Source organism: Megascapheus bottae, chromosome X (assembly GCF_031878675.1).
Source record: "Megascapheus bottae isolate mThoBot1 chromosome X, mThoBot2.hap1, whole genome shotgun sequence".
NCBI lineage: Eukaryota > Metazoa > Chordata > Mammalia > Rodentia > Geomyidae > Megascapheus > Megascapheus bottae.
Window position 1 is genome coordinate 47,032,559 of NC_143547.1, and position 18,568 is coordinate 47,051,126.

At 40.1% G+C, this 18,568-nt stretch overlaps 1 protein-coding gene and 1 pseudogene across 1 annotated transcript in view; both read left to right on the plus strand.

Annotated features, from left to right (window-relative positions):
- The window catches only part of LOC150041006 (vascular endothelial growth factor receptor kdr-like), a 145,152-nt gene that overhangs the window by 15,261 nt on the left and 111,323 nt on the right, over nucleotides 1-18,568 (plus strand). The window contains exon 2 of the mRNA XM_090327270.1: nucleotides 16,378-16,474. Coding sequence (XP_090183396.1) covers nucleotides 16,378-16,474 — 97 coding nt within the window. The remainder of the gene's footprint in view (nucleotides 1-16,377; nucleotides 16,475-18,568) is intronic.
- On the plus strand, nucleotides 16,992-17,335 carry LOC150041007 (cytochrome c oxidase subunit 7B, mitochondrial pseudogene; annotated as a pseudogene).

Sequence of the window (18,568 nt, forward strand, 5' to 3'; positions counted from 1 at the left end):
AATATGATTTTTTCTAAGTCTTTCCATTTCCTTACAAATGGGGCGATGTCATTCTTTCTGACAGCAGCATAGAATTCCATTGTGTATAAATACCACATCTTGTTGGTCCACTCATCAACTGAGGGGCATCTGGGTTGGTTCCATATCTTTGCTATGGTAAATAGTGCTGCAATGAACATCGTTGTGCTAGTGGATTTAGTATGTCCTTGTTTCTGGATGAGTGGGTATTATGCCAAGTACTGAAATTGCTGGTCATAGGGGAGCTCTATGTTTAGTCTTTTGTACTGTATTTTTTCCCACTCCTGAGGATTGAACTCAAGGCCTGAGCACTGTCCTTGAGTTCCTTGAGTGCTGTGCCACTTGAGCCACAGTGCCACTTCTAGCCCTTTCTCTGATTCTCTGAGGAACCAAACCCAAGGATTCTTGCCTGGTAAGCAAGCACTCTACCACTAGACCACACTCCCAGCCTCATGCTATACTGTTTATCATAAGCAAGTTAATGAAAATTACTGAACTACCCCTCAATAAATCAAGAAAATATATATGTGTATGCATATATGTTTATATATATGTATGTATATGCAAAATACATAGACAGAGACTGGAACAATATTGTTCCATTTACAAAGTAATGGATGGACCAAGAAAAAGTTAAGTCAGGCTCAAAGAGACAAAGTGTTCATGTACTTGTTCATATGTGAATGTTAGAAAACATGTAAAGGTCTTATGCATATATACACAATCAAACTGACTGATGTGTAGTATACACAGGAGATTCCCATGCTGTAATTCCTTTGAACAATTAAGTTACAGTTTAACATAGTGAATAGCAGGAAGCTGACGCTTTTTGTCAGGAGAAGGAAGGTGAGAAGGGTGGGAAATGAATAGAGAGAGGAAGGGTGGGCAAATGCGGTCATAATATTCAATGTACATATATGAAAATGGAACTGGGTGACTAGGGGATGGGTGGGGTTATGTGAGAGAAAGAAACATGGACGGCGTTACATTGTTGAAACACTTTTGTATAACTACTTAAAGATATATAATTTTTTGCCAATCCTGGGCCATGAACTCCAGCCTGAGCACTGTCCTTGGGCTTTCTCAAGGCTAGAGCTCTACCACTTGAGCCACAGCACCACTTCTGGCTTTTTCTATATATGTGGTACCAAGGAATTGATCCTCGGTCTTTGTGCATGCTAGGCAAGCAGTCTACCACTAGGCTAAACTCCAGATCCCTTAAAGATATATTTTCAAAAAGATGCCTGAAGAGCTAGTAAAATGTTATTTCTAACTGCTTATGGAATGTTTTGAGAGGAAGTTAGTATTTGAAACAATAAACTTAGTAAAGAAGATCAGATGATCTACCCTCAACAAATTGCTATTTCAATACATGGAGTTATTCAGACCTCTTCTTTATATATAACATACAGGGAAATTTGTGGCTGAAGGTGATATGATACATGTGCAGCATCACATAGTTATAAGCAGAGCTAAAAGTAGAAGATTCTAGTTTTCTAATTCTTGCTACCAGATAGACATTATATGAACAGTTCAGCAACTAAGTCCCTACATATTTTTTATTTTGAAGGCAGGTATCTATAAAGTCATTATAGATGTAGATTGGTACAATTTATTTATGTATACATAATTAATAAACAGATATCTTTTTTTTGCCAGTCCTAGGCTTTGAACTCAGAGGCTGAGCACTGTTCTTGGGCTTTTTCCTCAAGGCTAGTACTCTGCCACTTAAGCCACAGCCCCACTTCTGGCTTTTCTATGTATGTGGTATGGGGAAATCAAACCCAGGTCCTCATGCCTGCTAGACAAGCACTCTACCACTAAACCAAACACTCAGCCCTAAACAGATACATTCTAAGTATCAGTTATATACAAGTTAAAATGCTTTAGAGCAATGGAGTACCATACATGGTGTTACCTCATGAATCTTATAATGGAGTATTTGGTTAGGAAATTTGAATTGCAGGTAAGAAATATGCAGTTTTCCATGTGTTGCTCTGTTTAATTTTGCCAAGAATTATGTAATGCAATAATTAGTCTGATGTTACAGAGAACACAAAAACCTAGAGAAGATTATGGTCTCCATCCGAAAGCCTCTTTTTCAACGGGAGGTAAATTGTCCCAAATTTAATCTCAGAGATAGTAAAAGAAGAGGTGATATTTTAAACAATGCCTTCATTAGTCAGAGCTTCCATTAACTCCATGCACTCCATGTCATTTAAGTCTAATTTAGTTGTCTAATTGATTGCTTGATTGCCAGTCCTGGGGCTTGAACTCTAGGCCTGGGCACTGTCTCTGAGCTTCTTTTGCTCAAGGCTAGTACTCTACCACTTTAACCATAGCTCCAGTCCAGCTTTTTTGTGTATGTGCTACTAAGGAATCGAACCCAGGCCTTCATGCATGTTAGGCAAGCCCCATTCTAAGCGCATTTATTTTATTTTTAATTAATGTGTGTGTGTGTGTGTGTGTGTGTGTGTGTGTGCACTGGTGCAGGCACTCGGGGCCAGGGCACTATTCTGAGCATTATTGCTCAAGTTTGGTGTACTATCACTTGAGCCACAGCTTTACTTTTGGCATTTTTGGTGTTTAATTGGAGATAAAGATCTCAAACTTTGCTGCGCCCACTGGCTTCAAACTTGGATCCTCAGATCTCATCTCTGAGTAGCTAGTTATTAGTTATTAGTTATTAGTTATTAGTTATTAGTTATAGGTAGTTATTACTATTATTTTTTTTGTCAGTCCTGGGGCTTGACGTCAGGGCTTCACTCTCTTGCTTGGCTCTAGGCTGGCAATCTACCACTTGAGCTACACCTTCAATTATTTTTGACAAGCAGCATAAAGAGAACAATTTGAGCTGAATTTTTTTAACATTCTAATGTTAAAACACAGAGGTCTTATTACAATGTAAATAATAATGATATATTATGAGGTGTATGGGGTGGGTGGGTGTGTGGATTTGCTGTTAGTGGGATCTGAGTTCTTACGAGGCTTTCTTGTGTATAGGTAGTTAGTCCTTAGGCTTTCTTTCTTTTTGTTGGACGTGGGGCTTGAACTCTTGGCCTGGGCACTGCCACTGAGCTTCTTTTGCCCAAGGGTAGCATTCTACCACTTGAGCCACAGCACCACTTCCAGCTTTTTCTGATAATGTGGTACTGAGGAATTGAGTCCAGGGCTTCATGCATGTTAGGCAAGCACTCTACCACTAAGCCACATTCCCCCAGCCCTACATTTCATTTCTTTTCTGATAGTGTTACCCTCTGCCTTACTCGTCTTAGTTTTTTGCTCAAGGCTAGCACTCTACTGCTTACAGCTGGACTTTTTTCTGCCTAACTGGAAATAAGAGTCTCATGAATTTCTCTGTCAGTTTTTTTTGTCAGTCAGTTGTGGGGCTTGAAGTCTTGGCCTGGGTGCTGTTCCTGAGCTCTTCAGCTCAAGGCTACCACCCTATCCCTTGAGCTACAGCACCACTTCCGATTTTCTAGTGGTTAATTGGAATAAGAATCTCATGGACTTTAATGCCGGAGCTGGCTTTGAACTGTGATCCTCAGATCTCAGCCTCCTGAGTAGCTAGGATAACAGGTGTGAGCCACGTGCCTGGCTTAGGGTTGGTTTTGAACTGCAATCCTCAAATCTTAGCCCTAATCAAGTAGCTAGGATTATAGGCATGACCCACTGGAGCCTGGCAGAGTCATTATTCTCTAAACACACACACACACACACACACACACACACACACACACACACACACACACACACAAATATCCACATACTTGTCTAAGAAAGCTATTTTCTTGTTTCCTTTCATATATTAGCTTATCATACTTAGTATTATTTAATAATTATTCACTGTGAGTCACTAGAGATGAAGAAAAGCAGGTAGTGACTCATCACATAGGCAACACAGGCTTTAGGGTGATTTTCTCTAGGGATTTGCTAAGCTGGAAATTTCTGGGTGTTTATTTCAGACCATAAATTCTTATTTTCAATTTCAAACATGATCTTTTAGTTCCGTTGGTGTCTTTGAGTTTCATCCCAATGGTGGGTTGGGGAGCTGGAAGGGCTGAGAGGCAGTGGGGCTGGATGTGCAGATATGTGTGGAAAGGTGGGTAGCACAGGGAAGTGGGCTCTTTGCTGAGATCATAGCAAACAATTTCAATCTAAGATCTTGACCATGTTTAGTAAGGTTCTGGTCAGTCAGTACAAGAGGGCATTTTTTTCAGTGTTTAATGATTTCTTTTCTCATTTTTTGCCAGTCCTGGGGCTTGAACTCAGGGCCTGAGCACTGTCCTTGGGCTTTCTCAAGGCTAGAGCCTTCAAGCCCCAGGACTGGCATACCCTCAAAAATCAAATTAGGAGTTCATACATTCAAATAAAGAAGATGCCATTACATCACTCTCATGGTTGTCTTTTGATATTGAGGGAAATGATTTTTGTGTGTGTGTGTGCTTTTCTGGGACTTGAATATTGGGTCTGGGCATTGTCTTTGAGCTGTTTGGCTTGATACTAGTGCTCTCCTCTTGAACCTTATCTCCACTTCCAATGTTTCAGTGATTACTGGGCACTGAGTCTCCCAGATGTTCCTGTTCAGGCTGGTTTTGAAACACAGTCCTCAGATGTGAACCTCCTGAGGAGCTAGGGGCCCAGCACTTCGTTGATAGAAAACATTTTTAGTTTGCAAATAGATGAAGCTGAAGATGTTCATGAAAGTCTAACAATTTCTCAGACCAATAACCTTGACTAACATAGCTGAAGAAACCATCAATGAGATACACGAAAACAGCATTAAATAATACATTTTAAAAGTCATATGTCAAGCCAGGAGTTTGGCCTATTGGTAGAGTGCTTGCCTAGCATGCACAAAGATCTGGGTTTGATACCTCAGGACTGGCAAAAAATAAAAAGTCATATGTCATGAGCAAATTTGTTTCTTTCTAGCAAGGCAAAGATGGCTTAATCTATAAGCATATAAATCCATAAACATAAAAGTACACTTAAACAGAAGCAAAGGCAAGAAGCACAGAATCCTCTTATGAGGTACTGGAAAAATCTTTTGACAAAATCCAGTTATGGTTGGGAATGTGGCTTAGTGGTAGAGTGTTTACTTAATAAGCATGAAACCCCGGGTTCAATTCCTCAGTACCGTATACACAGAAAAACACTATAACTGAATATTATAAAAGCTATTTATGCTTACAGATTTGCAAATAGGAAACCACTATATATTCATTGTAGGTAGAGTCCTGTAGTTGTTTTAGTTTTGGGTTTGTAATTTGGTTTTCATATTAGTGTGGATCATAGGATGAGTTTGAAATGCTCCTTCGCTTCATTTTCCCTGGAATAGTTTATTTTGTCTTAAAGGTTTGAATAGTGCACTGCACTGTGAAAAAGGTTACATGAACATGTATAGTCACAGAATAAAAGTGAGTTTCGATTAGTTGCATTTATGAAGCACAGCCGGAAACATCAAGTAGGCAAGCTACAGCACACTAGGGGAAAATGTTTTCTGTAGCTTTCAGGTATCTCACAGCTCTCTTAGCTTTAGGGTTGGTAAAACCAAAGGTCTAATACATTTATCAATACATCCCAAAAGTTTTTCCTAGTAGTCATAAGGATGTTAACTCAAATATAGAGATAAAGATAGTCCAAGATAATTTTGGGTCTCTATTTGCAATGTTTTATCTCACTATCATCATGCTGTTTTAGTGAGTCATTTATGTGCTGACTCTTTGACACAGATTTGACTTCAGAGAATGTCTGTTCAGACAGTAGTAGATTAAGTGATGATCAAACAATATTAGGCTAGATACAGGAGAACCTATACAAACTTGTGATTTTTTTCACGTATGTGTAAAATTTATTACTTTCAAAATTAAACCACACATTCACAATGTCTATTGAAAATGTTGAGCCAGACTTTTCTTCTAAGGGATCCTTGGACTGATATTTGACAAGGGTCTGCTCTAGAATCAGTATTGCTTTGTAGACATTTCTTCTAGTACAGGATGTGTATGTGTGTGTGTGTGTGTGTGTGTGTGTGTGTGTGTGTGTGTGTGTATGTCACATGTGTAAGATGCGGAGACAATATTGGGGTTTGAACTCTGGGCCCAGGTACTTACTGTCCCTTACTGTTTTCACTCTGCCACTTGAGCCACAACTTCTCCTTGCAACATTTTGCTGTTTAGTGGAAATGAAGTCTAATGGACTTCTCTGCCTAGTTTGACTTTGTATTGAGATCCTCAGAGCTCAGTCTTCTGAGAAGCTAAGATTATAAGCATGAGCCACAAGCAACTTGATTAATCTTTTTTTTAAAAAAAAAATCAGTCATGGGACTTGAACTCTGGGCTTGGGCGCTGTCCCTGAGCTCTTCAGCTTAAGGTTAGCACTCTGCCACTTTGAGCCACAGCACCACTTCTGGTTTTCTGGTGGTTAATTGGAGATAAGAGTCTCATGGACTTTTCTGCCTGGGCTGGCTTTGAACCATGATCCTCAGATCTCAGCCTCCTGAGTAGCTAGGATTACAGGTGTGAGCCACTGGCGCCTGGCTAGTCTTAAGATTCTTAATCACACCAACAGTAAAAATATTTCTTTTTTAAAACTCATCATCAGTTTGGTACTTCTGCTTAACTGGTGGTCGGCAGCTGATTCGTTTTGATGAGATGAATATGACTTCAGGAGGCCTTTTTGGCATCCTTGACCATATGCTCCCATTGTCCATTTTGGGAAGTTCTTGCCAATTAAAGCACCGGGGACTATGAACCCTGACAGCAACATGTCCCAGTGGACAATTCTAATTTAATTTCCCTCAACTCCTCAAGAGACTACAATGAGAATTATGGTAAGAATATAATGTTCTCTTACTGGAAATCTGAAAGCAGGTAAGGGAAACATGAATCACCTCTTTTATTTTTTGCCAGTCCTGGGGCTTGAATCAGGGCCTGGGCACTGTCCTTGCACACATTTTGCTCAAGGTTAGTGCTCTGCCACTTGAGCCACAACACCACTTCTGGCTTTTTCTGAGTATGTGGAACCGAGGACTTGAACCTGGGGCTTCGTACATGCTAGGCAAGCACTCTATCACTAGACTACGCTCCTGGCCCATAAATCACCTCTTAAGTGCTAGATGTCTGTATTAGCTGTGAAATACATAGTATCCTTTGCCTTTTGATTTGTTCAGTTGTTCTGGATGACGCTGTGAGCATTAAGTGCATCAAAAGACTAAAAGCAAGCAAATAACTAACATATGATTGGCAAATTGTAGTTGGAAAATAAATACTTTTTATAGCAGTTAAAAGTTGTGTTAAACCTGGTGCTTGGTGGATCACACCTGTGATCCTGGCTACTCAGGAGGCTGGGGTCTGAGGACTGTGGTTCAAAGCCAGCCTGGGCACAAATGTCTATAGGACTCTTGTCTCCAATTAACCACCAGAAAACTGAAAGTGGCACTGTGGCTGGCAGTGGTAGAGCACTAGTCAGAGAAACTAAAGCTTTTCTCTTTGACTTATTAATTTTGTAATAGTCAAAACAATTACTGTTAGCAGAAGTTCTGGCTGATCTATTGCTTTTTTCTTCTGCCAATCATGGGGCTTGAATGCAGGGCTTGAGCACTGTCCTTGAGCTTTCTCAAGGCTAGCACTCTACCACATGAGCCATAGCACCACTTCTGGCTTTTTCTGTGTATGTGCGAGGAATCGAACCCAGAGTTTCGTGCATGCTAGGCAAGCACTCTATCACTAGGCCATGCTCTTGGCCCTTGATGAACTATTTCAACTTTTGCCTTCCCCCTACCGCTCAAAGGAGAAGAGTCCTTATTAATACTTTGGACATCTTAAGTGCCACCTCTTTTTTTACTCATTGGCCATATTACTCAAGTAACAAATCTTTAAGTCTGTCTCAATTTATGGTTGACTGTAATGTTCCCAGCTCCTGGGGCTGTTTTTCATTTCAAATCCCTCATGTAAATCATACAAGCTGTGTCTTCCTCTCTCATCATTCTTCCTCTTCTCGCCACTTACCTTCAACATTTATCAGCCTGTTCCAGACAGAATTCAGTCCCATAACTGTCTCTATATTTCCTGTGCATTTCTTTGGATACTATCTCAGGAAAAAACAAGTGCTCCTTGTCAGTGGAGACAACAGGGCTTAGTAATGTACTGCCAAGAGAAAAGGTCAGAGTTCTGGAGGACTGGCCTTGAACTCTTCAAACTCTCAAGTCAGTTGTGATTGTTTTGTATATCCAGCTGTCTTGTCAAGTGAGATTCTCTTCCTTTCAGGGCTTTACTTTTCTCAGGAAACATTGACAATTTGGCCTTAGGAGTAAAATCCAGTTTGGATACATAGGTTCGTATTCTTCATTTGGTGAAATTTTAACACTATTGCATGTCAGCGTAAATGTTTTCACCCCTTTAGAAACCATAAAACCTAGCCAATATGGTTTATCTCCTCTGTGAATAAGGCAAGGTTCACAGGACAAGATATATCTGAGATCACACAATCAGTCAGAAGTTATTCTTTTTTTAATTTTTGCCAGTTCTGGGACTTGAACTCAGGGCCTGGGCATTATCATTGAGCTTTCTCAAGGCTAGTGCTCTAACACTTGAGCCACAGCACTACTTTTGGCTTTTTCTGTGCATATGGTACTGAGGAATTGAACCCTAGGCTTCATGCATGCTAAGCAAGCACTCTACCACTAGGCGACACTCCTGGGCCCAGTCAGAAGCTATTCTGCTATAAAAGACAAGACTTAGATTGATTGCTACCCGATGGAATTTTCATTTGCTTCTGGAAATCTTGTGAGAAGAAATCGTGCCCTATACGGAGATCACATATAGAAATCAATGCAGGGTAGTCTATTGTCCTTTGAGAAAGGAGAAGAGGCATTCCCAGCAATTACCACACTTCAGAAGTCATAATACTACATTGCTTATATAGTTTGATCTTAGATGATGCATGCTTTTTGGAGTATTGGGGGGAAAAGGGAAGCAAAAGTCCTAAATAGATAACCTGTGAGGATATGAGGAAAAGGACGGTGCTTTTGTATATTTCTGGAAAGCTATTATTGTTTTTTCCCCCAGATTTTTTAAATTGTTGTTATAAAGGCAAATACAGAGGGATTACATTTCCATGTCAGGTGATGAGGATATTTCTTTTTCAACAGTGTCACCCCTTTCTCCACTCTTTTAGAATGTTATTGTTATGGTAATCTTCTCTACCTTTCTGTACAGTATTCTCCCCTTCCAGCAACCACACATTCAAGAAGCCTTCTCAGCTAATATTTAGGCAGAAAGAATCTGCCTGAATTTAGGGTATGATTAACAAGAAAGACCCTATTTCCTCTTTCCTCTTCCTTCTTTTCTTCTTTATTTCTTTTTTTTTAATATTTTTTATTGTAATTAGTAAAAGGCCAAACTCCGGGCCCTACTCTCTCCCCATGTATCTTGTCTTTTTCTTTTTTTGTGCCAATACTGTGGCTTGAACTCGAATGGGCCTTCTCTATTAATTCTTTTGCTCAAGGGGAGTACTCTACCACATGACCCACACCTGCACTTCTGACTTTTACTGGACAGTAAGAGATAAAATCTCATAGATTTTCCTGTCCAGGCTGATTTCACTGTGATCCTCAGTTCTCAGCCTCCTCAGTTGACAGGATTACAGGGGTGAGCCAGTAGAGCCTGGCAAGAAAGACATTTTCTAAGTAACTTCGGAAAGACATGTACTTTCTCGCTCTCTTTTTCTTTGCCGGGGGGGGGGGGGGGGGGGGGGGGGGGGGGGGTGTTTCCACGGGGCTTAAACTCTGGGTCTGGACACTGTCTCTGAGCTCTTTAGCTCAAGGTTACCTCCCCACCCTTGATTCACAGACACACTTCCCATTTTCTTTCTTTCTTTTTTTTTTTTTTGCCAGTCCTGGGCTTGAGCTCAGGGCCTGAGCACTGTCCTTGGACTTTCTCAAGGCTAGAGCTCTACCACTTGAGCCTCAGCACCACTTCCGGCTTTTTTCTATGTATGTGGTACCAAGGAATCGAACCCGGGTCTTCATGCATGCTAGGCAAGCACTTTAACCACCAGGCCAAACTCCCGGCCCAACACTTCCCATTTTCTAGAGATTAATTGGAGATAAGAGTCTCAGGTCTTTTTGTGACCAGGCTGTCTTTGAACCTCGATCATCAAATCTCAGCCTCCTATGCAGCGAGGATTACTGGTGTGAGCCACTGCACCTAGCCATACCTTCTTTTTAAAATTAAATTGAATTGTTTGTTGGACTTGAATTCAGAGCCTAGGGGCTGCCCGTGATCTTTTTCGTTCAAGGCCAGCATTCTACCACTTTCAGCCACATTGCCACTTCTGGTTTTCTGGCAGTTAATTAGAGATAAGAGTCTTCATGGATTCAGAGCCCCAGTCTGCTTTGAAACAAGATCCTCAGATCTCAGCCTCCCGAGTAGGATTATAAACCTCAGCCATAAGCGATTGGCTTTATTTATTTATTTGTCGGTTATGGGGCTTGAACTCTGGGCCTGGGCACTGTCCCTGAGCTCTTCAGCTCAAGGCTACCACCCTGCCACTTGAGCCACAGTGTTACTTCTGGTTTTCTGGTGATTAATTGGAGATAAGAATCTCTTAGACTTTTTAGTGCTTGGCCTGGCTTTGAACCTCGATCCTCAGATCTCAGCCTTCTCTATAGGTATGATTATAGGCATGAGCCACTGGGCCTGAGCACATGCTTTCCTTTTTGTTTGTTTCTTTTCTTTTTGCCAGTCCTGGGGCTTGGACTCGTGGCCTGAGCACCGTCCTTGGGCTTTCTTAAGGCTAGCGCTCTAGCACTTTAGCCACAGCACCACTTCTGGCTTTTTTCCATGTATGTGGTACCAAGGAATCCAACCTGGGTTTTCGTGCATGCTAAGCAAGCACTCTACCACTAGGCCAAAGTCCCAGCCCAAGCACATGCTTTCTTAATTGCTGATGAATTGGTTGCTGAAGGCTGAGATTTCTTCTTTACAAATAGCACTAATAAGTAAAGCTGAATTTGTCTCATCTCTGGCAGGTTTGCGTATATAACTTGTCAAACCTTGAAAGGAACTTGCTTGAGTGTCAGCTGCAGGAAGAAAATGATTATCTCTTGTTAAACTTTCTAGCTGACAAGGGACTAAAATCTAATTTGTTTCAAAATTCTTCTCTTTCAAGCTACTGGTTTCTAGCTACTGACTTATCCTTAAGTTATTTTTTTTCTGGTCATGGGACTTGAACTATGGGCCTGGGTATTGTCTCTGAGCTCTTTAGCTTAAGGGTATCACTCTACCCCTTGAGCCACAACGCCACTACCAGTTTTCTAGTGGTAATTGGAGGTAAGAGTCTCATGGACTTTAGTGCCCCAGCTGGCTTTGAACCTTGATCCTCAGATCTCAGCCTCCTGAGTAGCTAGGATTACAGGCATGAGCCACCTCGCCCATCTCCTAAAGTTATTTTGTCCAGGAAATATACATAAAAGATCTCTTCTGCCTTCCTTTGTTTGATTGCCTTCCACACATTTTATTTTATTTGTTCATACTCATATGTCATAATTTTTCTACAATCTCATTTCTTTACCTCTTGCTTTTACACAGATATAAATGCAAAGGACCATCATGGTACTCGGGCTTCAGTTCAGAATATACTTTGTTTCTGTGAGTTCACACTATGAGATCACTATGGTTTCATAGTGTGTTGATTATTTAATCTTAGCATCAGGTACATTTTTATTACTTTGTACACTGTAGAATTGTGAGGAGTTATCACATAATACCCAAATATATCTATTGTTTATATATTTTTTGTGCTGTTCCTAGGGCTCTAACTCAAGTTGATGCCCATTTTCTTCTTTCTCTACATGATAACCTTATTATGATACAGAAGAAAATTTATACCAGAGTCAGACATTATCGGGGTTTTTTAAATTTTTTATTCTGATCTTGGAGCTTGAACACAAGGCCTCAGTATAGTTTCTTTGTTCACAGCTGACATTCTACAACTTGAACCACATCTTGGAAACTTTGATTTTCATTATACAAAAGTCTTCTAGCTAGGTACCAATGGTTCAATATATAATCTTAGCTAGTTGAGAGGCAGAAATTAGGAACATTTTAGTCTAAGGCCAACCCAAGAAGAAAAGATCATGAGACGCTCCCTTCTCAACTTATTTTTTTTGCTGCTTAATTGGAGGTAAGAGTCTCATACATTATTCTACCTGTGCTGGTTTTGAATCATGAGTCTCATAGCTCAACTTACTGAACAGGTAGTGTTTCAGGTATGAGTTATTGGTGTCCAGCTTCACAAACACTCTTTTTTTGTGGGTCATGGGGGCTTGAACTTGGCCTGAGTACTGTCCTTGAGCTCTTCTGTTCAAGGCTACCACCCTACCCCTGGGCCTGGGTGGTGTCCCTGAGCTCTTCAGCTCTAGGCTACTGACTTGTCTTTGAGCCAAGCCCCACTTCCCCTTGTCTAGAGGTTAATTAGAGATAAGAGTTTCAGGTCCTTTTGTGCCTGGGCAGGCTTTGAACCTTGATCCTCAGATCTCAGCCTCCTGAGTAGCTAAGATTACAGGCGTGAGCTACCTCACCCAGCTTCACATACATTTTCTATTTCCAAACCCTTAACTCAGAGAAGTGATGCTAATGGTGGAAATGATAGGTACTATAGGCAGAAAATACTCTTTTTAGGATAATAAAATAACTCTTAATGGTCAAATAATTATTTTAAAAATCTTAAGTAGTTACAGAAAGGTTTTATTTCAGTATGCGAATGTATGGGTATAATACATCTTGATCCATGCCATCCCTTCCATCATTTCCCCCTGTCTCCCACTCTCACCCTTCCCCTCAAGTTACCTGAAGTATTGAAACTACTACAGGAAGGAGCAGGGAAAGTATAGGCAGGCACTTACTGGAAAGAATTCCAGGGGCTCAGCAAATAGGAGAGAGAATTGACAAATGAGACTGGGTCAAGCTAAAAATTTCTTCACAGCAAAGGATACAGTTACTAAGCCAAAACCAATATCTACAGAATGGCAAACTAGCTTGGCCATCTGTACACCTTATAAAGTCCTTGTATCAAGAATATACAGACAGCCAGGGTGGCTCATGCCTGTAATCCTAGCTACTCAGGAGGCTGAGATCTGAGGATTGAGATTTAAGACCAGCCTGGGCACTAAAGTCCGAGATAGTCTTATCTCCAATTAACCATCAGAAATCCGGAAGTAGCACTGTGGCTCAAGGGGTAGGGTGGCAGCCTTGAGCTGAAGAGCTCAGGTACAGGACCCAGGCCCAGAGTTCAAGCCCCCTGACCACCACCACCAACAACAACACCCAGAATATACAAACTACTCATATGAATATACCCTTAATGAATCACTAACCCAGTTAATAAATGGGCAAAGGAGATAATACAGAAGAAGTAAAAATAGCCAATAAACACATGAAGAAATGTTTGACATCTTGAGACATAAGGAAATGGAAATTAAATAATACACTTTTACTTATGAATTCTTTGAAGTCTTTTCAGTGTTAACTTCTGGCGTTACCCCTGTTATGTAGGTGAGACAACTATGGCAGAGATAATAAATAATACAACTGAGTCATGAATCTAAGAAATCTGCCTTCAGAGTTGATTTTCTGGACTTCTGTACTACATGTCATACATAGACTATTGTAATTCTTCCATTATTTATTCAATGACCATTTGTGAAAATTATCAATCCCCCTTTAGGGTCCTAGACTTTTTATACTGTTTCTCACTTTTTAAACAAATTTATTGCATTTATCTGTTGATATCTACTTTATCAGCTGACAAACAGCAGGGACTATGTCTGAAGCCTCTGTGCTTTCTTCGTATTGCCTAGCCTAGGATGTGATACATTACTTGAGCCAGTCATGGAACAACCTCTGCTAGGTGCTCTAGCAGAACAAGTGCACAGAAGAATAAACATTGTTTCCTACACGGAGGTCTCAATCTGTAAGTGGGAATATTTCTAGATAGAGAAAGGTGACATTCTTCCATGAGGAAGAATGAAACTAGACTTGTAATTATGGCTCTATACGGTGTTGCCAGAGAAAAGATCCGTTAATTCTCATTAGAACCGGAAAAAATAAGAGAAGGGTTGGAAATTTCGAATATGTTTAAGGAGATAGAAATATCATTTACTCTGATTAGGTAATTACACCTATATCTTAAAATACATGCAATATGCCAATAGAACAGAAAGTAAAAACATTTTGTGAAATATTGTTATAAAATGTAATGTGAAATAAGCTGGACCTTGGTGACTCACACTTGTAATCCTAGCTACTCAGAGGCTAAGATCTGAGGGTCACAGTTCAAAGCCAGCCCCGGATATGACACTCATCTCCAATTAAACATGGAGAGCCGGAAGTGAAACTATGGCCCAAAGTGGTAGAGCAGTAGCCTTGACACAAATAGCTCAGGGATAGGACCCACCCAGAGTCCATGCCCCACAACTGACAAAAATACACACACACACATCACACACACACACACACACACACACACACACAAACACTTACACACGTGTATATATAATGTGGAATAATATTTAAACCAATAAGATTGTTTCAGCTTATGCTTAACCCTTTCCATGAGTATTTTAGCATTAGAGCAACAGCCCTGCAATGAGAAACTGTGAAGATGTAGATGAGCTTATTTAGTGAATTAAAAAAAATATATTTGTTTCTTTTCATGGGAAACAAGTAAGGGGAAACCATTTTTCTTGGCTTATGTATTTAAATTATGTTTGCATTTTATTTGTTTGTTGTTTGTGGAACTTGTATTTGGGACCTGGGTGCTGTCCCTGAGCTTTGTCGCTCAAGGCTAGTGCTTTTAGCCACAGTGCCACTTCTACTTTTCTGGTGGTTAATTGGAGATAGGAGTCTCATGGACTTTTCTACCATGATCTTCAGATCTCAGTATCCTGATTTGCTAGGCCTATAGGCATGACCCACTGGCAGCTGGCTGTTTACTTATTTCGAATAGGCAATGTATTCAAATGGTTAAAGTAACTGAAAGTACATATAGAGATATTCATGATAACAGTGTGAGAGGAAGGCATTAAACAGAAATAGTCAATGCTTGAGATCTCACATCAAAACTGCTATACAGTTCTTTTAACTGCTGTTAAATCAAGTGGAATGTCCAAGATCAATATGAATGGGACAAGTAACTAGACATTTCTCACGCTTGTGGGTAGTACTGAAAAGTAATAGCAAACTATGTAGTCTTATGTCCTAATCTCTGATCTCATCCTCAATTATATGCACATACACAAATGGTTACTATTTTGTAGTTTGCTCTTTTGGAGACTTTTTATTTCGTGCTGTTATTAGAGTTTGAAAATGGCCTCAACATTGACCCTTAACTTTTTTGCTCATCACTGGCCCTTGCTTGGTACTGGTGACTCACCTCTATAATCCTAGCTACTCAAGAAGCTGAGATCTAAGGATTAGGGTTTGAAGCTAGCCTGGGCATGAAAGTCTGTGAGAGTCTTTATCTCCAGTTAATCACCAGAAAACATGTCATGGTGCTGTGGATCAAGTGGTAGAGCACTAGTCTTGAGCTGAAGAGTTCAGGGACAGTGCCTGAGCCTAGAGTTAAAGCCCCATAACTGACCCAGAAAAAAAAAGAGGCTTCCACTGGGCACCAGTGGTTCACATCTATAATCCTAGCTGCTTGGAAGGCTAAGATCAGAAAGATTGTAGTGAAGGTCAGCTCAGAAAAAAATATTCATGAGGCCCCTTCTCAGATTTTTTATGCACCTATGATTCCAAGTTAAGTGGTAGGGTGAAATTGGGACATTTGGAAGGATGAAAATTCCAGGCTTACTCAGACAGAAAACTCTGAGAAACTTGATCTGCATGAAGGGAAGCTGAATACACTGGTGTGCTCCTGAGATCGCAGTCATGGCAAGAAGCCTAAAATAAGCAGATTGCAGCACAATGACATTTCTGGAAGGAAAGCAAGACCCTGTTTCAAAACCCTAGCAAAACACAGGGCAGAGGTGTGGTTCAAGTGGTAAGGAGCCAGTACAACAAAATGTGAGCTCTGAGTTCAAAATCCAGTAATCAACAAAGAAATCCTTCCCTGTTGCTATTTTACTACTCTGTATCACAAAATATATGTTTAGAATATATACACATATGTTTAGAAAATAGATGCTCTAATTTAAACTAAATTAATCAATATGACAGCTTCTAATTATTTGACATAAAAATGCAGTCATTGGCTTCATATACTCATCAGTTTGTATATGTAGACTAATATCTGTATAAATCTGAAGACAAATTTTAAGAAATCCTAATAGCAAGAAATTTTATTTTGGTTTAGGTCTTTCCAATGAAGCAACCTTGATGGAACCCAAACTGAGTATTTTGGGAGATCAAGTGGTGATTCAAGCTGGTGGAGCATTTGACATTACTTGCAGGTAACAGTATCAAGGTCATTCATCACATCGTGGTTACAAGACACATAGTAAGAAGTTCAAAAAGTTGAATTTGTATTCATACTATATAGCATTTAATTTCTTTTCCAAGTGAAGAAAATAGATTCTGGAGTCAAGTTCACTTTTGGGGGGTAAAGCAAGTAATTTTGTAAGTACTTTTCTTTCTAGCTCTTTTCTTTTTCTTATTCTTTCAGGCATCTCAGGAAATTAGTTCGAGTCATATAGTATTTAATATACCCAATGTCTTCACCAATTTTCTTGAAAACAAAGTTGCTGCTAATTGGAAGCAATGCTGTGGCTCAAGTGGTAGGGCGGTAGCCTTGGGCTGAAGAGCTCAGAGACTGAAGTGCCCAGGCTCAGAGTTCAAGCCCCATGACTGACAGAAACAAAACAAAACAAAACAAAACAAAAGTTGCTGCTAATTATTTGTTTTTAATAATTAATGTCACAAAGAATTCGCGTGGTCAAGCCCAGCCACTGTTGCTGCTCTTTTAGCGCCAGGTCCACAATGTTTCCCTTGGCCAGAAATGGTCTAAGCTATCTCCCAGTTCGAAGCATTCAGCAAACAGTGGCAAGGCAGAGCCACCAGAAAAAAAGTACCTGATTTCCATGACAAATATGGTAATGCTATATTAGCTGGTGGAGTCACTTTCTGTGTTGCTGCATGGAGTTATACAGCAACACAGATTGGAATTGAATGGAACCTGTCCCCAATTGGCAGAGTCATCCCAAAGGAATGGAGAGATCAGTAATCATACCAGCGGGTGCAACAGTGAATTATTTCAAAACCAACTCATAATGCTGAATAAAAGCCCTATGTACTTAATTAAAATGTGACATACTGAAGGAACAAAATATATTTGAAACCTTCAAAAAATAATTAATGTCACAAAACGTGTGATATTGTGGTCTCATTTGGTCAAGTTTGCATTTAATGGAATTCTCTTTTGAATAGTACTGATTTCTTTGATATCTATATCATTACTTCTCTTGTAGATGTGCATGTGCATAGCCAAACACACAAGTTCACATTTTCAGAAACATTTTGTGCATGTACACACACGTGTGAGTCCTCATTCTTGAACTCAGGACTTAGGCACTCTCTCTGAGCTTTTGTATTCAACACTAGCACTCTACCATTTGAGCCACACCTCTACTTCTGGTTTTCTGGTGGTTGATTACAGATAAGAGTCTCATGGACTTTCCCGTCCGGGATGGCTTTGAGCCTCAATCTTCCTGACTAGCTAGGAGTAGCTCCTGAGTAGCTAAGACTACAGGCATGAGATACTGGCAGCCATACTTCGTGCCCTATTTTAAATAAATAATTCTTTATTTAAATAAATTGCTAATCCAATGTATGTCCAATTTATAATCGATTATTTTTTTTTTTGCCAGTCCTGGGCTTGAGTTCAGGGCCTGAGCACTGTCCTTGGACTTTCTCAAGGCTAGAGCTCTACCACTTGTGCCTCAGTACCACTTCTAGCTTTTTTCTATGTATGTGGTACCAAGGAATCGAACCCAGGTCTTCGTGCATGCAAGGCAAGCACTCTACCACTAGGCCAAACTCCCTGCCCCAATCGATTATTTCTGTAAAGCATGTTTCCACATGTTTCTTGCTTATCCAATGGAATAATAAATTTCGTTATTCCTTAAAATGTCCAAGATTTCATTGATTACATAGTGGGGTGACTTAAGGGCAAAGGGAGTTGTGTGAATTTCCCAATTTCACTTGGGATTCTGTGGTAGAACTCAAAGCATCAGATGAGGACTTGAATTGATTGATTCTGGTCCAGGAAAATTATAAGTAATGTAGCCAAAATTTTTGTAGGCCTTATAAGCTAATTGTAAAAAATATAGAATTTGTGTGGTAAAGCCAAAAATATTTGTATGACCCTCTAAGGAAACCTTGTATACATCCCTAAGCTGAAAATGCTGTCTGCTTATTTATTTCCCTGTTTCTGAGCACAAGCCAAATCACATGGCTATCTCTAGGTGAGGATTTCATAGACTAGATTGGTTTCCACTAGGTCATTACTAAGAGTGGCTTAGTGTCACCACACAGGTCGGAATAAAACC